The sequence below is a fragment of the Cygnus atratus genome, chromosome 3 (assembly GCF_013377495.2).
Source record: "Cygnus atratus isolate AKBS03 ecotype Queensland, Australia chromosome 3, CAtr_DNAZoo_HiC_assembly, whole genome shotgun sequence".
Classification (NCBI taxonomy): Eukaryota; Metazoa; Chordata; class Aves; order Anseriformes; family Anatidae; genus Cygnus; species Cygnus atratus.
The window spans coordinates 26,857,603-26,883,591 of NC_066364.1; the positions used below are offsets into that span (position 1 = coordinate 26,857,603).

A 25,989-nucleotide genomic window follows, 5' to 3' on the forward strand; every position below is an offset into this window, starting at 1 on the left:
GTAGAAAATGTGCAATCATACATATCTAATGCAAAATAAGATTTTTTTAATTTTTATTTTTTAATTAGGTAGCACAACAGTAGGAGTTTGGGGTATGTAGATGGGACTGTGTTTGGATGGGGTGATGGGGACAGTTTGACAGCTGGCCATATGGATATTGTTGCAAAACATTTGTGAGGTGGGTTGTTGGGAACATCAATGATTCTGTAATAAAATATCTTCTAAACCAGACCCTACTGGTCATGTTGCTGTGGAAATGATGAAAATATAAATGAAAAAAAGTAAGCAAAACACTATTGTGAGAACTATCACCATCTACAGATTTTGATAAATAGGTCAGTAAGAAAGTTTGGGTTATGACATTGAATTGTGGTTTGGGAACTTTGCTCCAAGATGATCTCTTTTCACTTTGTCTGTTTTCTTTTCCCAAGAATAGTGTTTTTGTGTGAAAGGGCTGGCAACCCCCTCATAAGGTTTTTATACTGTAAGATTTGAGTCTAGTAACATAGTTGTTAATTTTGATTCTAAATCATATGACTTTCTTTTTGCAGTTATGTCTGTGTAAACAGTTAATTTAATTTTTTAAAAAGAAACAGATTAGGTCTTCACCTAATTGCAGACAATTTGAGTATCAGTACTCAGCATTAGATGGAAAAAAACGAGCAGAGCAACAAAGAAATATAGAAAATGGCAGGCACTGACATAGCTGCTGACTCGTGAAAAATCAGCAGGACGCGGTTCAGCAAAAGAAATGGTGATAGCCACCAAAATGCATGGCATGTGTTCTAAATGTGTGGTAGCACTGCTTACGTGCCAAACCCTAAAACATTACTTTAAATAAAAATTAAAAACATTGCTGGTTTCTGCAGAGGGCCCCTCGGCATTGTCCAACTTCTCCCCCTCCTGTCCAGGTCATGTACAGCACTCAAATGTGCAAGCTCTTACCTTTCTCCTTGACCTGCCCTGTGCCACGTGCTGCCAGTCTGAATAAGATCTCTTGGGTATTAAAGGACTCCTGGGAATCAAACATCACACTGCCAAAAGCAAAACTTCTGCCCCCATGCAACGAAGATGGATTTTGGCAGGTTCACTCCTACTCCAGAGAAACTTTTGTGGCACCCACCTGGAAAAGAGAAAAAAAAAACAAAAAACAAATAACACACAGATATGAGCTCTGGCTAACAGAGCAGACCTAAAGAGTGAAGGTGTTTTTATCTGTTCAAACTATTCAAATGGTCCCTGCCAGAGGTTTGGCCTGGACCAAACGGCACACTTCACAGTTTGAGAAGTAGCATGGGCACAGGACTATTCTCAGTAGGCAATTTGGATGGCGCTGCCTTGTTTCAAAGATTAACTGGAGTGGGTTATCCCATGTCAGGTGAACTCAACATCATCTTTAATTGGCTAATATAGAGACAGTCTACATTTTCAGGCTTGCTTCTAGGGGGCCCGTTTGTTAAAGTTGCTATCCAGTTGCTCTGCAGTATCTTAGGTGTTGCCCATGAACATGAGAACAGTACGTGTCCTGGTCCATGGTAGGCAGCTTCACTGTTCTTAAAAACAAGTTGCCAGCCTAAGCTACTGATTTTATTTATTTATTTATTTATTCACTTTGTCGGTATAAGCCACACGGTAGTTCTGATTTTCCATCCCTTTATACTCTGACTTTGTTGCAAAATGATCAACCAACATCTTTTGTTTGGAACTGGCTGGATAGTAGCATTCAAAGAGTTGTGATCAATGGCTCAGTGTGCAGGTGGAGATCAGTGATAAGTGGCGTCCCTCAGGGGTCAGTACTGGAACCAGAGCTATTTAACATCTTTGTTGGTGGCATGGACAGTGGGATCGAGTGCACCCTCAGCAAGTTTGATGATGACACCAAGCTGTGTGGTGCGGTTGACATGCTGGAGGGAAGGGATGCCATCCAGAGGGACCTGGATGGGCTTGAGAGGTGGGCCTGTGCGAACCTTGTGAGGTTCAACAAGGCCAAGTGCAAGGTCCTGCATCTGGGCCGGGGCAATCCCAGCAATAAGACAAAGAGGTTGGGAATCATGCTCACTTTCTACTATGAAGAGCATTGACCATTTCAAGTGCACCAGAGGACCCCTCGGGTGGATGCCTTAACTTTCGGAGATAACATCTGATACCTGAGATGATGAATTTATGCACCATGATTTTATGGCCAGGCCCTCCTGAATGGATATCCAGTGCTGGCTGTGGTCTGGTACTACTGAACAACTGTACCTGGCTCAGCTGTCGTTAGCTGAAATTACAGGAGCTACTCATGAATCCAGTTTGGCTTGTGGGGAATCACTTTATTATACTGATATTCAGCATACCTAACATTGAAAATGTCTCAAGACAGACAAGTAGTGGAAATTACTGCCATGACAGACATTCAAAGTCATCCATGAGATTCCCCAAAAATTCAGAGTTAAAAAAAAAAAAAAGGAAGAATATTAAAAGAGGGGAAGAATATTTTACATTTTATGGTGTTTATTTTTATTCTTTTTCCTCAGGAAAGTTCGTCGCTCTGGGTGAGGATGGGGTGGAGGGTGCCACCATGGGGCATTCACCTCCTGCCACCATCACCACCGGGGGCAGCTGCACAGGGGAGAAGGTGAAGCCGCCGTGCAGGACACACACACCCTGCTTGACCAAAAATCCTATCATGACTGCGAAAAAATCCGAGATCACCACAGTTAAACTCGTCAGCAACCCCTGTAGGTGTCAACCTCCCCGCCACGGCTGCTGAGGCAGCTACCATAGAGCTCCCTCAGCGCCTAGAGCGGCCGCAGGCACCCGTAGCCGAGGCCGCCATGTTGAGTGCGGGCACAGCCGGACGGGGCGGGACGGAAGCGGGCGGGGCGGGCGGTGCGCGGGAAGCCGGAGCGCGCGCGGGGCCGGAGCGGGAGCAGGTTGGGGGGGGCCGCGAAGCGGCGGCGGGGACGGGACCGCCGGGGGGGGGGGGTGGACCCTGTCCCCCGTCCCCCGTCCCCCGTCCCCCTGAGGGCTGGGGGCTCCTTTCCCGGCCTCCATTTTCCCTCCCGCCCCGTCCCTGAGCGGCCGTGTCTGTCCCGCAGGCTTGCCGGCGGCGGGGATGGAGTTCAGCAGCAGAGCTCGGCAGCGGCACACGAGGCTGGCCGGGGACAGGCGGGACCCGTACCCCCACAGCCTGCAGTTCTACCAGGAGCCCCCCACCGAGAACATCTCCCTCACCGAGTTTGAGAGCTTCGCCGTCGACCGCCTGAGGCGTGAGTAGGGTCCCCGGGCAAAGTCTGTCAGCCCCGGGGGTGCCGGCCCAAACCTGCCTCACTCGGGGTTTTCTGGGTGTAAGCGATCACGGTGGGGTTTTGGGTTCTTTCTGGCATAATTCTGTGCTCTTGACAAGGCTGACGTACCCTGTCTGTCTGTTACTGGTAGAAATTAGCAGCCCACTCACGCTAAAGTACACCCCTGTTACCTGAGAACGTGCTGCTGTAGATATTTCAAAGAACTACAGCTGATTTCACAGCGAAAGTTCGGTGTGTAAGCAGTCAGGGTTTTATGGGTTTGGACGGTAGGGTTGTGTTTTATGAGAATATTTTAGTTTCTGGATATCTTTACTGGATGTCTCTCAGTACAGCGACTGAAATTGTTGTGCGCCAGGGTTCCCCTGAACTCCCCCAAACAGTTGAAGCCAAGTTTTTTTTAGCCAGTACCATGAAAACTGATGCTCTGAGGCTGATCCATCAGTCAGGTGTCTCCCCTTCTGTACTGACTGTCTGGGTCTTGGAGTTGGGTGAGCTGCTCAGGTCTTGTGAGCTACAGATAAGGTGGGCCATGCTCTATCCTCCATATTTCGTACCCTTTTGCTCGCCTTACCACAAGAAGCAATTTATGTGACCTTACCTGTTCTGTTCATTTCTCAAGTCATGATACAGTAAGATTTCATTTTAAGGTGTTGTCTCTAATATGAACTTTTTTTTTCTTTCCTTTCCCCCCAGTGCTTAAAGTAGTTGAAAACCTTGGTGTGAGCTATGTAAGAAGTAGCGATTCATACAAAATGAAGCTGGAGGCTGAGTTCCGCAGACTTAAGTTTCCCTACAAAGTAAGCATAAAAGAAAAAGAGGAACTCTTTTTTTGCGCTATTTTCTGTACACCATTCAGAAATTCTGAATAAAGATCCAGGTGATGAAATACTACTCCTAAAACTTAAATTCTGGTATTCTGTCAGAGTTCTAGTTTGTGTTCTAGGGTACTGTTTTTTTTTTTTTGTCAATCCCCTTCTTTATTAGTCTTGTGTTTGTTGTCTTAAATGTGAGTATAAATATGATGTTAAACAGCCGTGATAAATTAATTGTGGATTTTTAATCTGGAAGAGATCAGTTCTCTGAAATAATACATTTTTTGTAGGCTTTGGCTGAGGATGATTATGATGCAAGAAGAAAGGACCATATCTCTCATTTCATACTACGCCTTGCTTATTGTCAGTCGTAAGTACTTTTTGGATTACTCTGTAGTCTTATTAATAACATTAGATGTAGATGTTACATTACATTACTTTATCATAGGTTTTATAGATATTACAGAGCTGAGTGGCTACTAAACAGAGAGGTGGTAGGTTCAAGTAGAGACCTTTTCTTCTAGAAGCATGATTTCAACTGTGATGAAAATGCATATTCAGGATTAAGATTAATGTCCAGCTTTTGGTGTAAGTTTTATTTTTTAGTTTTGTAATATATAAACTTCTGGGTTTTACACACTGAGCATTGATTTAAGCCTATTCTTTTTGGCATCTCTTTTTGAGAATAAAGTACAGCAGTTTATCAGTCATTGTTTCAGTTATGGACAATTAAATTTAACTGCTGCATATACTTCAGCTGTTTCTTAGTGACCAAAGACCTATGTAAATAGGCTTTATAATATTGTCAAAAGAGAGCCTTATTTCTGGGAAACTAAAAATACTGCTTGAGTTTGAGGTTTTCTCCACTGACTGTTCTTTCTGTCTAAAAGAAAGATGCTTTTTTTTGGTTGCTTGCATACCATTTTTTTTCCACGTGTAATCTGAGGCATGTAGTTGGTCCTGTCAAGTGCTTTTGTTTTGTCTCAGCTGCAGTCTTTGGATGGTAGAGGTTGTCAGTGCTTTATGTCTATTAGCAGCTTTGTCATGCATCAGTATGAACTCCTAACTCCTTGCCATTGCTGTCCTGTTTTCTAATTAAAACCAGCAAATACAAAGTGTGTTTGGCTTGAATTACTAGTTCAATTGCACTCTAATGCAGTATCATTTGTTTAAATTTGGCGAGAGTGGTAGAATGTGTACTGTGTTACTGTGATAGCTGAGGTGACTGAATTGCTGCTATGGATGCATACAGGCTCTAAGGGAAGACCAGGCCAGGTAAGTGAGGATGGACTGTGCTGCTCTAGGCAAAGAGATGGAGCTGAAATGGATGGAGATTTTCCTTGTAATAGATCCTGGGACAGGTGAGAGTTTTGGTGCAGAGTGGTGCAGACCAGAGCAGACCAGGCACATTGCATGTAGTTTGGCTACAGACTGCCTGAGCAGAATGGGATGTAGCAGAGGCCTCAGAAGCCTCCAGATGGAGGAAACCTCACCATGGCCCTTGGTGAGGCCCTTCTCTGGCATAGTTTATAATCCTGAAAGAAGGAAATGGCATGAATAACATACAATTACAAGTAAATTCCTTCTACTGTTCTTTATTACACATGTATGGGATTATGAATAATTAGTTGTTCATTTCTGGTGTTTTTTTTTTGTTTTTTCCCTTCATCTCTTAAAAATTGCTCTGGAATCTCTCGGAATTAATGACAGATGCAGATATTTGGACTGTTTTCTTTTTCTCTGTGACTTATCTTTTTAAAAGAAGGTCCTCGTCTGTTATGTAATAGCTCATTTGATTGGGGTGTTACCTTGGGAAATGGGAGACCTGGTTCGAACCTGGTGTTTCGAGGAAGTATCCTAAGAGCTAGGCTATAGGCAGGTCAGAGGTGAGCAGCTTGTTGAGGGTGAAATCTGGTGCAGAAATGAATACCTGTTTCGGTCAGCTGCAGAATCAGCAGGACAGAGCTTGGCTTGGTAGTCTAGGCGGAAAAACCCCTTGGGAAGGGGAAGACTTGGCCGGGATCCAAGGCGCTCTTTAAACTATTTGCAAATGTATTTTCATATGTTTGTATACAGGTAGCTTTGATATAGTGCTGCAGTGAAGAAGCTGGCTAAACAGTTTCTGCTTTAAATAGCTTTTTTTATTTTTCTTGAAGAGGTGGACTTAGCGCTTACTCAGATAGTGGAAAATGGTATCATAAGCACTGAGGTGACACTGCATCCTGTATATTCTGTCTTGAAAAGCAGGTATTGCAGGAATTAAATATTTCTATGTCTAAAACTGTCATGTTCTCCAAAAGATAAATTTGGGAGGCAAATAGAATACCTTACTCTGTAGGATTTTACTGTACTAGGTCAGAAAAAATGAGCTTGGCACAGATCATTAGGTTAGGTGGTGAAAGCTACTAATATAGCAAGTGGTGTCTGAAAAGTGTGCTTAAATAGGCGTAACTGCAAACTAGCTTGATTCAATTCCCTGTGGCCTGCAGAGGGTGTGTTGTCAGGCGTGTGTTTTCTTGCTGCAGCCCCTTTCTAAGTTTCTAGTAGTCCAACAGTGCCACCCAGGGGTAAAAGTTTTCATCAGCTTTTCCTGATAGGTGTGCATGTTCCTCCAGCTAGGGGATACCCCAAAAGTAATATTTAAAAGAAGTAGGCTTTGTAAGGCATCATTAGATTAACTGTGAAGTTAATAGTGCTACTAAAAAATATTGTGCCATGTTGAAGAAGAAAAGCTGTCCTTTAAGGAGAATATTATCTGTGGGTGGCTATCCTTATCTAGAACAACTAAGAAATGATGAAATTAAAATAGGTAAGAAATGGTTAATACCATTTAAAAGAGGCTAACAACTTCAATACCTGAAGAGCAGTTTTTAGTATTGAGATTGACTACCTCCATTCTTCCGAAACGTGCGCAGTCATGCTTCTTTAGGTATTGTCTCTTCAGAAGTCTTTTCTGATTAAGTGCTCCTTCCTGACAGTTTCTTGCCTTCTCTTACAAGCTCCTCAGTTTGTGGGTCCTATGACAAAGTCAGCCCTGCATTTAATGTTGTGTTCACTAGGCTTGACATCTGCTTTATGTTGAAAGAGAGAATGCACAATCAGAAAACATATGCTGGTTTCGGTCATTTCTCTGCAGTGAGGATCTCAGGCGTTGGTTTCTTCAACAAGAAATGGATCTCTTTCGATACCGCTTCAATGAACTGACTGAAAGTTTAAGGCAGAAATTCCTGGAGCACGTTAACTTACAATTTGAAGCTGTAAGTATGTTACTCTCTGGATTTGTATTATGTAGTGCGTGCCTGATGTTTTTAAAAAAAAGGTAGTTTCTGTACTTCTGTTTAAAAAATAAATGTGAGCTTGAGGCTTTAAAAAAAAACACAGAACTCCTGAACTTGGAGAATAGTCTTGCCACGGAAATGAGGATTAAGTGATATAATTTTGTGCTGCAACAAAAGAAGCTCCATCTGTTTTATCTACCAACATTTAACTGCAAACTGTGTAATTATGAAAAGAAGTTAAAGATTTTTTACTAAAGTTTATAGGAGGTATCTTTGAATCACGATTCTAGATGGGTTACTGTGTTCTTCAGATAAGGCATTTGTATGTTTCAACTGTCAATCAGAGCAACTAACACGCAGGGTGGAATCACCTTGCTTTCTTTTGCATGTTAGTGATGAATTGTGTGAAATACACTTCCCTCTTATTAAAGGTTGCAGTGGTAATGTGATGGCTGTGCTTTATTCTAACCAGAAGTATACATACTGTGCAACCCATTCTCATCAGATTACTTACTTCAGAAAATAGTCTTGGTCAGCATATGTCTTTTGTTAATAAACTTTGTTCTAGAACCTCTGCAGTCCACTAATTTTAAGATGTTGGCTTCTTGCTTTAGTAACCAAAACAAATTACACTGATCTGGAGACTTTGTAAACCTTGCCATTTCAGTAATACTGAAATCTGGAAAACTGAAAACTAAAAAGAAATGCTTTCAAGGAATACTTAAGAGAGCTGTTGAGCCATCAGTAGAATATTATAATGAAGTTATGAAAATCCTGTATGGATTGCTCAAGAATGCAACTTACTGCATAATTGTCCGTGTAGGTGAAAAAAATAGGTTTCTGTTGTGCAAGTGTGTTTCTAACACATGGTTGCACATTTGTGCGTGCTAAAATCAATTTGATTCTACTTGTTTGTACTAGTTACTGCAAGTTACTGGAATGTAGATGTGTAACCAGAACTATTGTTTACCTTTTTTTTAGGCTATTAGGTACAGTTGTTGAAGAATTTATATACAGTTTTAAAACAAATGGTATTAATGTGCAAGTAAATAAGTTTTATATAGACTTTATACCCAGGCATAAATGTGAATTATAGGGTATGAACATACAGATATTTTAAATATTTTAGCAAGTGGGGAACCTTGGAAATCTGACTTGTATATAGTTATTCCTCTTGGTATTAGATACTTGGTCACCTGATATCTTGTTATGGGTTGAAATTAATCTTTTGCTGTCTTTTGTTCTTTTTATTCTTTTTATTCTTACTCTTGAAATGGAAAATGGATATCGCAGTTTCTGGATTAATGATTTCAATAGAATTCTGCATGGCAGCCACAAACTATTTTGTTACAAAGCTCCAGGTTTGCCTGTAGTTCTCAGAATAAAATTAATAAAAAAGATGTATCATCATCGCTACGCTGAACAAAAATTCTCTTAAGATACTACTTAATCAAAAAGACAAAAACAACAACACCCTTAAATATTCTAAGATGTAGCTGACTTTGTGTAATTGTGTTGCTGAATTGAAAGATCTGGCACCAGTACATATTGATGATAAAAGATGACTTGTGTAATACTGAGAATGGATTTGTCTAGCTAAAGAGTGGCTCATGGGCTTTCCTGGGTCTTTCCGAGACTATTATAAATGTCATTCTTTGGTTCAACAGACATTTCAGCAAATGCTGTGTTTGTGGAGCTGTATTTCTGCTACTTATTCCCCGGTCTCATATTGTCCTGTCACAGTTTCAGCACTCAGGTTTGTGAGAATAAATTAATGTTTGCAGGCTGCTGGAAATAGCTAGGAGTATGGCATGATTCTATGCTATTGAATGTGCCTTTAGTTTATTGAAATGATTAAGGAGGTATTCCTTTCTTACGCCTAGTGAGGCAACAAAGCATCATTTCATTGAAAATCCTCTTCTGTCATGTGTGAAAGATTTCCATACGTATCTGAAAGAGGTCTAACCTCAGTGATGGTATGTAGGAGCCATTAAAAATAAAGCCACTGTAAAAACAGTATTCTCTTTGTTGCACTTGTAAAAGGCTTTAAAAGGGAATTAAAGATGAACTGTCCTGTTCCAGTTTTTCTGTTGGAAGTTACAATGCTTTCATGCCTTACTGTGCATAGAGCAAGATAAAGCTTTGTATTCCACCTGTTAGAAATAGGGGTCCTCTCCAGGGAAAGGAAATTCGGAAATTAATACTCAGTTTCTGTCTTGGTAAACAGATGGAAATTCTCCTGTTGGATTTTAATTGCCTAAGATATCCCATGAAATCTAGTTAAACTTTTACGAAGAGAAGACAGCACCTTGCAACTTCTAGATAATGGCTCTGCATTTCAGAACTGTAATCTCGGGTAAGCCAGAGCTCCTGAAGTTCAGACCTTGATTTAGTCTGGCATCGCAGTGTCTCTGGTTAAACTCCTAAGAACCGTTGTAAGAAGTGGTTCCTCAGTATTTAATTAAAAAAACAGTCAACTTTTTTTTTTTCTGTGGCGGAGTGGGAATGAATGGATTGTCTTGTACAGTTTGGTCACAGTTGTCTTCATTTACAGCACAAAGTGAAGCTAAATATAAAGAACTCAGTAAGTCACTTCTCTCCTTTTCATGTTTGCTTACGTGCATGAGAAAGCAAGATGTGTATTCTTAGAACTTCCAGCAGAGGTTTTGCAGACTGCTTCCTGAGGTTTTGCGAATTTTGGATTGGGAATTACTGCTTTACAGAATCAAGAAGTCTTCAGTCTCAGTCAGGAATAATATTTAAGCAGCTGTTAAGATCTTCTTTGAAGACGGATATTCTCTAGCTTTCTTTTTTTGAAAAATGGAGATGTTATTAGCTAGAAGAAAAAATATCAGACTTTCTGAATTTTTTATGACAGCTGTGAAGAGTTTGAAATGATAGGACTGATTTCATGATTAAAGAGAATTTTAATCAAAGAGCAAGAACTTTCTGAAAATAAAAATGGAAATGAAATCTAATGAAAACAAATGTCTTCACTGTAATAAGGTTTTTTGTGCAGTTTGATTGACACTTATATTGCTAATGGAGCAAAATAAACGGGAAAAGGTTTATTTCAGTAAGTAAATATTTGCTCTGTGGAGTTTTACCTGACTATAAAAAAGCCCATTAGTTATAAATGGGAGACTATAAACTGTTCAAAGTATTCAGATGAAATATAATGACATTGGCATAATGAATTTGTATTTGAACATGCGTAGGATTATGATCATTCAAAATTTATACCGTATTTGTGTAAAACAAACAAAAAAAAACACACACACAAACTTTAACAGTTAGTGTGTTACGGAAATTTGGAACATAAGTATATTCTTGAGATGTTTTTACAAAGCTGTCACTGGATTGAGTTAGTCCATTCATCTTCAGTAATTCTGTGAGAAACCTCTGAAACCTCTGGGCTTTGTCAAAAACTCTAAGCTTGCTTTGAGTGTATCTTTGAGACACTCTTTGTGAACGACTAAAAGGTAGATTGCATTTTAATCACTTGTTGGAAATACCTTTGACCAATGTTTTCTGGCAAGTAAGTGTACAAGATGCCTGGACTTGCTGCTCAGGCAACTGGAACTAAGCTTTCAGTGCTCAACTCTTTAAGCACGTAACATTTTGGAGCACTAGATATAATCCTATCTACTGATGCCAGCATGGGCGAGAGGTAGTGCATGTGGTCTTGAATAAAACGGCAAGAAGGGAGAAGGATAAAAGGGAAGCAAGAGTAAAAGTGGGTGAGCAGGGTTGATAGACCTCATTCTTGCTTTTTTTTTTTTTGTTAGTGGTGAGCTGTTAACTGGAGTTGAACCATCATGTGAAATGACGGCCTCATTTAGTGCCTTATTACAGCCTTTGCATGTTATTAATTGCTTACACTTTTATTTTAAACTCCGTAAACATTTGTAGGCTTTTACTGTGATTGAGACCCTCCTGGAGCCTTTGACAACTGACGTGGTTCCAGTTGGTTGTAAATGGTAGGTGGCAAGGACTGACGTTGTGCTCAAGAACAGAGACCAATGAGGAGCATTTGAAACTTTACTATTGTTAAAATTTTTGTTTGAAAAACTCAGTAGTTTCAACTTCTGAGAGGCTGTATTCTATGTCTCTGACGATAACTGGCTTCAGCTTTTAGTTCTTGGCACTAGTTTGGGACAGTGATGAAATTACTGTCTTGTTCCGTTTTGGTTAAAGCTTTCATAGAACCATAGAATCACTTAAGTGGGAAAAGCCCTCTAAGATCAACACCCAGCCTGTAACCTAGCACTGCCAAGTCCCCCATTAAACCATGTCCCTAAGCTCTACATCTATGTGTTTTTTGAATACCTCCAGGGATGATGACTCAATCACTTCCCTGGGCAGCCTGTTCCAAAACTTTGCAACCCTTTCAGTGTAGAAATCTTTCCTAATACCCAACCTAAACCTCCCCTGGTGCAACTTGAGGCCATTTCCCCTCGCTTGGTGCTATTTTGTGTAGTATAACAAGTTTTTGGCTTTTAAGCAGAATATAAAACAGCTTCTTCAGCAGAAAAAAGGAAAGATGGCTTTAATAAAGTCCTGTTTTGACTGCAAATAGTACAAAAATAATAGAAACTAGTGTTTTTTGTAGTATCTGGGAGCAGCTGTCTTAATTGGTTCATTTCCATTATTTACTGTCTAATGTAATACCGACAGCTTTTAGAAAATAAACGACTTCAGATTTGTGTTGTTCAGACACACAAGCTTTGATAGCTATATCTCTTTGCATTTTTGATTGCTTTTTAAAAATTAAAACTGATTAAATTTTGAAGAAGTTTTCTATCTGAAAATCATTGGCATGCCTTTCATAAATAGCTTCACCCTGAAAAATTGTTGTCTTGACAACTATCAACTTGAACAATTGAGAGTTTAGCCTGTGTTTTCTCAGGAAGCAAGTTTTAGTTGAACCATGGTGTCAAAAGCATTGTTTACAACATATCCTTCTTTCCAGTGAAGAGAAAGACAGGGCGGAAATGTAGCTTTTGAACTTTTGAAAGTACTTAGAACTTTTGGGAGCAAACATAAATGATTTTATACACACATACTCACTCTGTGATATGTTGTTTGGTAGACATTTCGTTCACTTGTTTTCCTGAGAGTAGAAAACACATGAATATACACTCAGCCTTTGAGTATGTTGAGATGTGAGAGTTTCTTGCTTGTGGTTTTGTCTACTGCATTTCTTGACACTTTAGTAGGGGACATTCAATGAGAGAAGAGGATTCTGCAATATAGTTTTCTTCCCTCATCTTCCCCCAGTGTACAAGAAATACCTGCTAACCAGTTCCATGTTTCTAAAGCTTTCTTATTTTTAGCCTGTACTCTTTAAGGCTATTTTTGCCTGACGAGTTGAATAGTTACCACAATAGCAGAAGAATCACGGAATTATTCTGGAGGTATTTCAGTGAGATTTGAGTCTATTCTGTAGACGCATAATGTACACATATTTCATAATTAAAAGAAAGAAAAAAGGTTTTGAAGGGATAGCGCTGTTACCACTATTTAGATAAATACAGGAGCTTTTTACCTATAGCAGGTAATTTTCAGCTCTCAAGGCACATTAGTCTGTGTGCAAAGTCAGTCCCATAGGGAGCATGGGAAACCCTTAAGCAGCGCTCAGGAGATCTAAAGGCTGACATTTAAGGTGACAGAGCCCATCAAAGAGAATACACAAACACAGGTGTGCAGTTAAGACTTGTATTAATTTAGGAGATTAAACCATTAGAATCTTACTAGAAATGAATAATTACAGCTACGATGCCTGACAGTTTCAGGCAGTAAAAGCTATTAATATATTTTAAAGATATTTAAAGGGAAGTGTAGTGAATATTTTAAATATTATAACTATGGAAGGAAGTATTTTAATCTCAAAGTTTTTCAGAATTTGAAAGAGCTATATAAAGTATACAATTTTGCAGGTAAATGACGCTTGGTTGTTAAGTGTAATTTTTTTTTTAATTTCTTGTGACATCTGATATTTTCCTTTATTTAATTTAGGGATACCCGATTATGTTTCTGCCAGATTATCCTATATGACCAGTTTGGAGCCAGTTGATGGCATTATGCCCAGGCCCTGCTTTGTCATGTACCCTTATCACTGAGGTTTGCTGTCTCTGCTTTTTCAGTGCCCTGCTCTCTCTGTGCCCCTCATTCTTCCCCCTGCACCTGCATCAACTTTTCCATATTCTTCTTGTAGATGGTTATGTGTACCCATATCAAAAGCCCTTGAGAAGTGACCATTCTTAGACTTTTTTTATTGTAATACTGCTTTTGGACCTTCATAGTGTGAGCTAAATCCTAGTTTATTGACTTGAATTTCTGACTGGCTTTTTGATGTCATCAGAATATTTATGGCAACTGTTGGTATACCAAGTTGTTATTGAAGAGTTTTCTGCATGTCTGTAAGTTTAAGGAAAGCCACAGGATCAGTGGTGTTCCTAGAAATTCCTGAATTAAGGTGTTGAGCTTGCTATCGTTCATGTATTTGCTCTTATGGGACCCAGCACTGCGGAATTAATTAATCACGTTGTTAACAACCTGAAGCCATAAAAATGGAGTATCACAGAATCACAGAATATCCCGAGTTGGAAGGGGCCCATAAGGATCATCAAGTCCAACTCCTGGCACCGCACAGGTCTGCCCAAAAGTTTAGACCATGTGACTAAGTGCACAGTCCAATCGCTTCTTAAATTCAGACAGGCTTGGTGCAGTGACTGCTTCACTGGGGAGCCTGTTCCAGTGCGCGACCACCCTCTCGGTGAAGAACCTCTTCCTGATGTCCAGCCTAAACTTCCCCTGCCTCAGCTTAACTGTTCCCACAGGTCCTGTCACTGGTGATTACGAAGGTCACCTGCCTCTCCACTCCCCCTCACGAGGAAGCTGTAGGCCGTGATGAGGTCCCCCCTCAGCCTCCTCTTCTCCAGGCTGTAAATTCATTCTTTCCTTCACTCTCTGCTGTTGATCTTTTTCTTTCCCTTCAAAGCTGCGTCTGTGCACGTCACATTGCACAGTAACTCCTAGATCTTAGGCTGGGTGTTTGCATGCTTCTGAAATAAAAATAGACCTCTAATATGTTTCACTTCTTTCAGCCATTTTAAGGTGTTTTGTAAGTGATGAGAATACTCTTTTAGAGTATTCTTTACTCTTTTTATATATGCCAATTTGTCATTTATAGCATTAAAAGAGAAATTGGGTCAAAATTTATCTAGCCATACCGGTGTTTTAGGTTTGCTCAGTAGTTAGAAGTAGAGTCCCCTGGATTGGTAACTGACATGTCAGTTACTGTGAATTAGTATTTGAGTAATACTGCCTTAGAAGGAAATGTCACTAGCAGAAGCCTAAATAGGCTTTCTCTTCATTCCTTGTCCATTTAATTTATATGTTAATTCCTACAATCATTAACACTTCTTTCCTTCCATGCATTTGACTTTCTTCTCAGCTGTTGCTCAGTCCTTCTGTTTGCTAAAGTGACAGCGAACAGAACCTTTCTCTTTGTAGCCCTCTTCATAGAAGTGTCACTGTACGGACTGTCACTTAACTGTCTAATTCACCTTTAGACAACTGCCATGTTCTGGGGCTTTTAACTTGTAGTTCCTGGAATGGCTCTGCCATACTCATTTTACCATTCGCTTCCATTTCTCACTACTCCTATCATAAAGTAACCCTCTGTAACTGAGCCAGCTCAGTTTTTTGCATTCATTCTTCCTGTGTACAAATCTCTGTAGCAGCAATGCCTAATTTTGCTCTTGAACGCTGGGAGATTCTCCTGCTCCTGCATGGGCTCCACAGGCTGCAGCGTGGAGATCTGCTCCGTGTGGGACCCATGGGCTGCAGGGGGACAGCCTGCTCCACCAGGGGCCTCTCCACAGGCCGCAGGGGAACTTCTGCTGCGTGCCTGGAGCACCTCCTGCCCTCCTTCTGCACTGACCTTGGGGTCTGCAGGGCTGGTTCTCTCATTTCTCACTCTTCTCTCCCTGCTACTGTTGCACAGCATTTTTTTTTTCCCTTTCTTAAATCTCCCAGAGGCCCACCCCTTGTCGCTCCCTGGCATGGCTCTGGCCAGCAGCAGGTCCCTTTTGGAGCCTGCTGGAGCTGGCTCTGATCTGACATGGGGCAGCTGCTGGGCTCTGCTCACAGAGGCCACCCCTGCAGCCCCCTGCTACCAAAAGCTTGCCCTATAAACAGTATACACATTCTTAGTCATTTTATTGGTTTACTTTCCCTATAATTTTTTTTGTTATTGTCAGACCTAAGTTTAACTTCCAGTAATTTAAGTCTTTTTCTACTTGTTCTGTCTACTAAGAAAGCTTCTTTCTTTTTGTATTTGCCTTCTACATATAAGAGGACTCTAATTATATTTCATTGTTTCTTCTTTTAGGCTTTCTTTATGCTGGATTTTCATTTTTGTGGTTGTTCCTTCCAATTTTTTTAATGGGGGGAACATTTTTTTTTAGTGTAGCATCAGCTGATCACAATATTCCGGCTGAACCATTACTAATGCTAAGATGATACAGAGACAAAATTCATGTATCGAGTACTGGGATGGATGTTTGCAGAATTTAGCTTAATCCATTTTTCTATTTTTGAGTTCAATTTTTCCATGCATGGTTTCCAATTGGTTTTGTGCCCAGGCTATAGGAGGTTCATTTCATCTGCTTTATTTGCTTGTGAAAAGTGTCAGATTATAGTGACCTTAAGGGCTCTTGACACAATATAACGTTTGCATTTTTCCCATCCTGGAGGATCTGCTGCACTGTCATAAAGGCAGTGAGGTTGGCTTAGCACAGTTTGGTTTTGACACATCCACACGGGCCGTTAATTGCCACCTGTGTTTTTTTTTTTTCCTAAGTGCTATCAGATACTTTGATTTATTGATATATCTTTCCAAGAATTGAACTTGATATACTGGAATGCAGAATAAAATGTAAAGTTTGATCTCAGATTGTATTTCACTGACGTTCTGGTGATTGTCTTGATTATTCTGGTCTCCTGTGACCCTTCTTTCATCTTGTCTTCAGACTGTTAGCTCCTTGAAACAGACATAGTTCCTTGTTGTCGCTTCCACAAGAAACGAAAATTAAGAATTATAATCATGTATATCTGCTGTATAAGGATGATGTGTAATTGAATTTAGATTCCCTGTAATGTTTCTGTTTTGTATTATTTGTTCTGCACAGTGCAGAAAGATAAACTTCAAAGCGTGCTTTCTTCTCAGATACGTTTTTCTCTGTTGCTGTTGCCTCTCCATACAGCATGAAAGATCCTGTTTAAATCATCTGAGAACTCCTTTACCTCTGAAAAGCCTCTTGAAATCTAAAAAAGTGTTATGTCTTTTTTTTTTTATAACTTCTAGGATAGATGCTTTAATTTTACCACAACTGGCAGTTTCCCAGAAATAACTATTTTTTATTGCTGTTAGGAAATACATTGTTTTAACAAAATGCTTTGTATCATAGCAATGGGGAAGGAACAGCAGGTGGGAACAGTCAGTTGGGGGAGCCCATGCTCTGTAGTGCATCCGCTAGCATTTGAGAGGAAAGAATAAGAACTGCAAAATAAAAGGAAAGAGCAAAATGCATTAGTGGAGCTAATTTTTTTTGCTATTGCACTTCTTTGATGTTGAAGTTAAAGTGCTTTTTTTAGCAGCTTTAATCGGTAGAAATTAAACTTCTTTAATTTCCATTTTTATGATCACAGCATTCCTGTGAGAGACTTTCTGATTATTACTGTTATGCTTTCTTCAAAAAGCATTTATCTCAGTAGTGGGGCAGATGGATAAATATTTGTAGTGTAGCTTCTTGGAAAAATGTTTAATGGTCGCCTTTTTTACGGAAGATCCTGAAGTCAGATTTGGATTAATGAGAATGGGACTAGTTTGTGTCCTCAAGTACAGATACAGGTGAAAGAAAATACTCAATATTGTGTCTGTCCACTGAAAGGTCATGGCTGTAATTAGTCATTTTGGTGCCAGGTGTATAAACCATAACGTTCTGCTCTTTGGGTTTATTATAGCTTTGCATTTCAGAGGCTTCAAATAACATTTCTTCTGTTCCCAAACAGAATGGGGAGGATTGCTTAAAAGTAGAAACTGTCTAAAGCCTGTATTTATGGTATGGAAACATGTCAAGCTAAAACAGTAACTGTGTTCAAGTAGGCTGCAGTTTGTGCTTGTGAAGGAAACGGTCCTGAATTTTATCTTCGTTTCCTGCTACTTGGATCTTGCATTTTTCCATTTGTGTGAAAACCAACAATACTTGTTGTACAGGTGATAGCAAAGGTCAGAAAAAATGCATGGCCGAGTGGGGAACAGTGCCTTATTGTCGTTGTAAGCTAAAAGTATATGTGCTGTGCCATGCTTAAAGTCGTAATAGAAACAAAATTGTATGTGGAAAAGCTTAAGGATGGTTGAAGTGCTGGAGTTTGCTAAGGCAGTGAAACATACGCTATGAGCACTTCAAAAAATGTAACAGGTTACTTTTCATCCTCAAGTACCTCCTTTCAAATGAAGTAATTTCTGTTTGATCATTTGAGGTTCAGAAGATGGATTCGACTTAAATCAAGTGAAAACCAACGGCTTCTTTGTCACAGACAAAAATTGGTTCTTGGCCCTGATAGAGAGAAGAATGCACTGATCTCTAAGCCAATGGCTACCTCCTGTAATTGACTGTAGTCATGTTTTAGGGGAAGAAAATCCCCAGGAGACCTCCCTCCCTCCTTCCTCAGCACTGTTAGCAGCGGGGGAATCGAGCCAGTTCAACCAGCTGGTGGTACTCTTTGTCTGCTCTACTGCAGTCCTAGGTTTGGAAGTCAGACTGGCAGCTCTGTTTGCAAAGTAATAGCGAAGCAGTGGTTTTTCCAGAGCAGTCTTACTGACTGGCTGTATGCCTTATTCCCAGCTCATCTTAAAATAATTGGGTTGACTGCAAAGCAGCTTGAGTTTTTTAGTGAGTTAACGTTATAAAGGTTGGGGAGATGGGGTAAACAGTGATTAAAATTGTCATGTTTAGACTTAAAGCTAATTGTAGTATTCTCTTATAGACATTTTTAATAAAGCTTAATTCACCGGTGAGTATAAACACACCTCGTAAATCTAAGAGGCAGGATTCTTGAATGGAAGGAGGGCAGAACATGCACTTGCCACTGTTTTTGTATTGACAGGATGGATGAGGAGAGGTCTTCACGCTTCTTTAATGATCCCTTGAACGATAAGCACGGCTTAGCTTCTCCACAACTAAACAAGCATTTTGCTGCAGTATTTCTAGTTGCATGTATTTATTTGCACATATGGTGTTGGTGATGTACTGTAGAATTGTGGAATTAAATAAGGAATAAATGTGATTGAAGAATATATAGCTGCTGGGGACGTCCCTTTTCACCTTCGTAAACATATGAACAACAGTTTAAGTAAATTATGCAAAATGCTAATTAAAAGTTTTAATTTGGTAATCATCTAAGTTTGATTAGAAACAGATGCTGATTATCTGCAGAGATCTAAACGGACCCTTATAAGTTAGCTTTTATTGCTTAAAATTGACTCATGAAACTAATTAAAGTCAAGCTAAAACACAAACTACACAGCTAAGTTACTTATGCCTCTTTTAGTGGACTGTGATTCTTATTAAATAGCTTTGTGCAGTTCATCATTTCAGTTACAGTAGACTCCTAAGATCTTACTTAAGGTTGAGTTCTTCTGTACTGGATACGGTGCACACTTTTTGCTTTGAAATACGGTCTTTTCCTGCTTTGAGAAAGTTATGTGCTTGGAAATAAAAATAGCAAAAAAGGCTGCTATAAAAATGAGATAATGAATAAAAGCATTCTTCCACTTAATCTAGCTGAAAACAACTAGACAGCGTTCGGAGTACAGTTTGAATCCTGAACTGTCTTGTGTTCTGCTGCAAGCCTGGCTTCCTGAAGTGACGTGAAATGGCAGCTGTGCCAGAAATGCAGGGCAGAATAGGTGTCTTCTACACAATGTTCTTCAGCTTATGGCAGAAGAGGTGGAAGGGGAACGGGCACCAGTTGTGTGCTAATGTGCTCTAGCACTCTGTGGTTGTCCAGGTGACGGTAGACTACCATTATCTAATGGCTTGGAAATGAAAAAATAGCAAGTCCTAACCTGATCCTTGTAGATCCTCAGTTCTTAGCAACTGGCAATTTTGGATTTTATTGGAAGGAACTTACTGTAGACAAGGAGGAGGATCTCATAAAGTGTCCTCTCTCTTCCTATAAATATTTTGATCCTTCTGTTTTGCCATAAAGGAAGAGAAAATTGGGAAATCAATAGTGGGTGGTCTCCCCCCTCCCCAAATGGTATCCATATGTTACTTAAGAAGAAAGTAAAGGCTTTGGAGTGTCAAGCTGTCTTTTTTTTTTTTTGCAGTGGTTGAGGTTAAGAATGATTCCAAAATGAATTTATTCATCACATAGCAGTGAATGCAGTAAATTCGGAAATGTTTATTTTGTTCTTTGATACAGCTGCGTGAAAGCTGATAGGATAATTTGGGCAGTATGTAATTAAGCTGCAAGTATGACTTACTCACTGGTGTTTTGGATAAAAGCTTCATAAAACCCTCTTCAAACACGGAAATACTCTTCCCTGCTAATCCAGTGATTAAATCTAGATAAACATTTGTTAACAAGTTTCTGTAAAATTAGTCTGACGTTAGCTTTCTCATTTGTAAATGGAGGAGAACCTGTTGCCATATTTCTCATACGTTTTAAACTAAACTTAAGTTTTAAACGTAAGTTTTTAACTAAAAGAGGGGAGATTTACATTAGAGGTTAGAAGGAAATTCTTCCCTCAGAGGGTGGTGAGGCACTGGCACAGGTTGCCCAGAGAAGCTGTGGGTGCCCCATCCCTGGAGGTGTTCAAGGCCAGGCTGGATGGGGCCCTGAGCAACCTGATCTAGTGGGTGGCATCTCTGACCAGGGCAGGGGGGTTGGAACTAGGTGATCTTTGAGGCCTCTTCCAACCCAGGCCATTCTGTGATTCTGTAAGGATCTTCCCTTAGCTCTTCAGTCATGTGCAACCTGAAGTAATTGTTTTATTTAGCTTTCATTTTCAGGGAGGCAGTCAAATGTTTGTCAGGAATGTGGGAAGCTGGACCTGTGTCACTGGGTTTCTCTGATCATGGTAACCATGAATAACGATGGATTGAACAAGGAGAAGGATCTGTAGAAGGATCTTCATAGTTGAGAAGGATCCATAAAATGTCTTTCCATGCCCACTCTTGTCTTTAAAATAAATAAAACTGCATGCATGTATAAGAGTACATAATAATGCCAAGTGCAGCCCTTTATGTTTATACAGATGCCGGCAACCGAACTGGAGCTAAAATAGTAAGTTCGGGTACCATAGGAAATAGAAGTTTCTTCTCACTTCATCCGTGCCTGGCCAAAATGGACTTTGTCTCTTAAGAAACTTTGTTGTGAGATTGGTCAACAGATTTGGGAGCCTCTGGAGTGTTTTATTACAGGCTTTTCATGCTCTTCATTGGTAGGACATCTGGGCATGATTACCTTCTGTAGTCATAATTAATTAACTAGTTGAATACACTTTAAACTTAAATTTAACAGTATCTAAGCTAATTTTGTTGTATTCCAGTTGTAGCTTACGTTGTACAGTGCTGTGCGCTAATGGAAAAGGTTGACTAAGAAAGATTGTTTTGTCTTTTTGACACTTAAAATTGCGGTATAGTAATACTGAGAGACTGACACCATCACTTTTTGAGAAGGGTATTACGCTATTTAAGTACTACCTGCTCAGTAACTAAAAGCAAGCTTTAAAACTTGCCCTCTCTACGGACACCAGTGACGTGTGCCTGTAAATACCTGGGGCTGAGTCCTGGAAAAGGAAGAGAAGTTTTTGTTCTCTCCTGGGAGATGTAGTAACAGCAGAGATAAGAAGTGTATGTACAGTAGTATAATGGTGAATGCATCTTTATCCCTTCATTAAAACAGTAGGGATATCAGATTTATTTGAAGGTTGTTTTTTTTGATAACCTCACTGCTAAAGTTTGTCTAACCAAGTTCTACATCTTAAATAATTCATCTTTCGATCTGAGTTTCTATGTCTGTGTTTCCAGGATAATTCTGTGATCAAAATCAAAGAATAAACTGTATATAGTAAGCAAGAAAACTGGAAGCAATGCAACGTGTCCATCGTCATCTCTTCCTTCCTTCCTTCGCTGCCTTTTTTTGTTTTATGTCTTGACTTTTCTCATTTTTCTAAGTCTCAAAGACTTGCGATGAATTGCTGGACTGTTTCAAGCTACGGTATGTGACCTGCTGTCACTGAAAAGGGAAAAGCCTTCTCCTAGCGTTACTGTTCTTGCTTTTGCCTTGGGCAGTCTTGGTAATAAGCAGTTTCAGGTTAAGAAACTGGCAATGAGCTAGGCAGGCAAAGCTTGTGAGGTGTTTTCTGTGTGTACACAGGTTGCATCAGGTCCGTGTCGAGGGCGACCTGGGTGCCGGAGGCAGAGCGAGGAGAGGGCAGAGCTGCACGGCTGCGGGGAGGAGAACAAGCCCTTTGTGCTTTGCTCTTGGGTCAGCTTGGGTGCTTTGTGTAATTTAAAATTCAGAATTGCTCGGTAAAGTCTGCCCAGTTCTGCTTGCTAATGCCTTTTTCTTTTTTTTGTGCCACCCTCAAAAGACTTCTGTTGATCTTCTTTTATCTCTGGAACATCACAGTATTTTGTCTGTAAACATCTTTGAGTGCTGTAGAAAGTTAAGCAGTCTGTTTATCTTTCTGATCTTGATTAGAATCCTAAAAGCTGTGTTTAACCATCTTAATTTTTTAATGATTACTGGAATGTATTAATGCAGGTGGCATTTCAGCTACAGAATTACTGAATGTACAAAGCGTAGTGTTGCTTTAAAAGAAAGAAAAGCTTTTCCAGCCTGCATGAACCAAGAAGAAATGGGATACATGTTTCATGATGCTCCATGTATGGATGTGTATGTATTACCTACATTTTAGACTATAATATGGTAGTTATTTTTATTGCATTACAACTTCAATCAATTTTAAATAGTTTTATGTTTTTTAAAAAAGTGAAGTCCTTAATGCCTATGCAAGGTTATTTTTAATGTTCCACTCTTTAGGGAAGCGAGTTTTTAATGCTTTAACTGCCATTAATATGTTCTGGAGTTTTCACCCAGCTTTAGTTAAGGGCTAAGGGTATCCTTGTTTCCTCTTCTGCTCTCCATTAGCTGAAAAAAGGAGAGCAATGGGAATTTGGTCAAAAAGGGAGGTAGAGTGTTTGTAGGGTTGCTGTAGAATACTGAAATGGTTTTCCTAACCTACAAGATACTTGAGGCTGTGAGAAGTGAATTATTTAACAGCTTCATAAGTATTATTTACTGTTAAAATAAATATTTGTTTTATAATAATACTTATTAGTGTTTAAAAACTATAAAAAACTAGTTGTATTTATTGACAGCCCTGTCCACAAACTTATCCAAGACTTTAGTCGTGGCCTATTAACCAGTTTTCTTCTGGAGCTTTCACCAGGATCACTTTTACCCAACAGTATTAATTTCTTTTAAATGGTAAGATGCAAGAAAATGTGCAATCACTGGGATTTATATCTGCACAAATCTTAGGCAGTTGATTACAGATAAAGAAGGATTGGGACAACTCATGAAGTTTGGAGTCAGTATAATTATTTTAGGAGTATATTAAAAATTAAAATTTAAGGTAATATGGAGTAAGCTGGTTTTGTGGATTAATATCAACTAATCAATTGTTTCAAAAAGCAAAAGCAAGCAATCCTTGCCTTTCCCTGTTTTCAGTCTTACCCCAACTTGCAATCCTGTCTGTAAAAACAGTCACTGGGCTGTGTTTTAATGGCTTTCTATTTAAACAAACAAACAAAAGCAAACCACCACAAACAAAGAAACCCCAACCAGCCAAACAAAACTTTCTTGGCCTGGCTGCCCCTCCTCTCCCATGAGACTACCCTGGAAGATGCAATCTGTTGTCCTGCTTTTTTTCAAAGACTGTTTTACTATGGGTTTGGAATGACATGGTAGACTGGGCTCTCAAGCAATTTCTATCTTCAAGTGTACCATATATTTAGAAATCACAGAACTGTTAGGTTTGAAAAATGGAAATCACTGCTCTGGAACTTCGGTCTATAATGGGTGAAAGCTTGCAGGCCGATATGGTGACTTAGACTGATACAAGATAATTAGATTTACCCAAGAAATACATCGTTTAAAAGTAGAAGAAATATTTTGGTAGTACTAAGTGATGTTTGTATATATTTTCAGGGTGTTGTGCTTTAAAAGCTGGAATTGTTCTTCTCAAAGACTAACAAAAATCAGATCATTAATGAGAGTATTTTTGTAGACTGTTTTCCTTCACCGTTTCTAGAAACTCAATCAATTGTTTTGGTACAGCTACTTTGTTAAAGAAAAGTGATTTACTTACAGGCTCTTTTTTTTCCCTGACTATTAGACTTTCATATGCAGAAATATAATGCTACTGTGTATTTCCTCTGCCTTCCACGTTACATTCTTCTATCTTGCTGATCGCATTATGGATGGATGGAATAGTAGAATTGTTAAAATATTCTAATTTTAAGTGTGGCTTTTCTCCTGTATTTGGTGCTATTCAAAACCCATGTTATTAAGTAGTTAAGAGCATAGTATATATGTATTTGTATATGTATGTATTTGCATATTCATATTCAATAAATTACTGTGTTAGGAAATGTAATATTTTTCATGATTTTTCTTTTCAAGTTAGAAATTTTGTCTAGGTACTTAAAGAAGTTAAATTAGAGTATTGCTGCTTAATCCTCTAAAGTTGTGAAAGCACTAACACATGGTGAACAATAAATGTCCCATTGTTCTCATCTTGAAGAAAAAAAATCCATACGTATAAGATGATCTTTTAAAAATGTTTTTGAAAATCACCTGATATTAATATTTTAAAAAATCTAACAAAATTGTTTGGAATTGTAAAACAACAACTTTGTCTTTCCAGTTGTCATTTGGTTACCATGCTTTGTTTTAGTGAATGCAGTAAATCTAGATATAAGCAGGGATCCTCACAGAGGCTGATTTTGAAGAGGCCAATTTTTGAAAAGCATGTTTTTTTATACTTGTGTTAATGTATAAAGTATTATTATAGTATTATATTTTGAAGTCTGTTTTACTACTTTAGAAGGAATGTATTTCACACAATTGATCACTAGTGTTTTGCTGGTTTATACTTAATTATTAGAGATCACTTGTTGAATATGTAATTGTTCTTTTGTCAATTGAAAAGATGATATATTTACAGATCAAGTCATCTTTTAGCTCATTTAAAAAAAAAAGTATTTTTGAAGTATTTCAGCGGTTTTAAAAGAAGCTTTTTATTTTAGATTAGTGAAGATCTGAAAAATGAATTGGCAAATGAACTGTCTACATCAACCCCTGGCTTCACTATGACTAAAGTAAAAGAACAAATGTTCTATAAGGTAAGTAGAAATTTCTAAGTGCCACTAACTTACGTTCATTCTTTCTCTTTAAAACTTGGAGTTACTTATTTTAAGGTTATACGGTATTGTTATGAACAATAAATCAAAATGTCTAAATTAACTGAGACTAATGAGAGTTCTTTCTCACGTCAGCATGAGGGTAGAGGGAGAATGAAGGGAGCTTCAGACTACCATTAACATCTTCTGTCATCCCCTGTCTTTTTTCACAAAAAAGGTCTTCTGTTTTATCGTGTCCCAGACAAATCACGTGACTTAACTGGCTGACAGACTGTCAGGATGGAGACATTCTCAAATATCCGTTACTAAAACTAGGTTTAATCTGGTATTAGTGTGAAATACTTTATGGAAGCGAGTGAGAAGAAAGAAGTGATGGAAAGTTAAATGATAATAGAATTGCTTAGGTTGGAAAAGACCTCAAACAATCAAGTCCAATTGTAATCCTAGCACTACCAAGTCAACCGCTAAACCATGTCCCTAAGCACCACATCTACACCTAGCCTGTGCTGACATTGGGGATTTCCCAGATGCGGGAACTTGCGTTTGGCTTTGCTGAACTTCATCTCAGGCTGCTAGTTGTAGATACAAATTTTAAGGTAGCTTGTATTGCCTAGTTGTATGACTTTCTGTAAGCAAATAATATTTTTCAACCAAAAATTAACATTTGTTTTCAAAATCTTTGTGTTTTGCCTAGAGCTTTGTTAAAAGACACAGAATGACTTAAAGCTGTACTGGTCCGTCTTGAATCCTGGGGTTGTAATAATTGTTACTGCACTATTTTTGCTATTCTACAGTGGTTTTTTTTTTACACTTTCTCAGGTTGGACTTTCAGATGCTGTTGATCTATTCAGAGCCAGAAGAGTGTTTATTAAAGATGGCTTTGCGTTTGTGCCTCTTAAGGACATTGATGCTATTGTTTTGAATAACTACAGACAAAAGTTATCTAAAGCACTGGCGGTAAGTCTGATTTTACAAATCTTGTTGCATTGTTTAATGACACTCTTGAACAGTAGCCATTTGGATTTAAAACACATCAATTTGGTTTTACCAAACTCTATCAAAAGTGCTTACAGATCAAAACAAAACAATAAAAAAG

The 25,989-nt window shown here is 39.0% G+C and overlaps 1 protein-coding gene across 2 annotated transcripts in view; it reads left to right on the forward strand.

The window, feature by feature from the left end:
• Positions 1 to 2,660: 2,660 nt before the first annotated feature.
• Positions 2,661 to 25,989, forward strand: part of PRIM2 (DNA primase subunit 2) — a 111,225-nt gene continuing 87,896 nt past the window's right edge. The window contains exons 1-7 of one of the 2 annotated variants that reach the window (XM_035542941.2): positions 2,661 to 2,723; positions 3,084 to 3,254; positions 3,987 to 4,090; positions 4,396 to 4,475; positions 7,242 to 7,362; positions 24,780 to 24,875; positions 25,713 to 25,850. In XM_035542941.2, the coding sequence (XP_035398834.2) occupies positions 2,672 to 2,723; positions 3,084 to 3,254; positions 3,987 to 4,090; positions 4,396 to 4,475; positions 7,242 to 7,362; positions 24,780 to 24,875; positions 25,713 to 25,850 (762 nt within the window). In that variant the 5' untranslated portion in view covers positions 2,661 to 2,671. Of the gene's footprint in view, positions 2,724 to 2,854; positions 2,919 to 3,083; positions 3,255 to 3,986; positions 4,091 to 4,395; positions 4,476 to 7,241; positions 7,363 to 24,779; positions 24,876 to 25,712; positions 25,851 to 25,989 lie in introns of those variants that run through there. The other variant, XM_035542942.2, reaches the window with a different exon arrangement.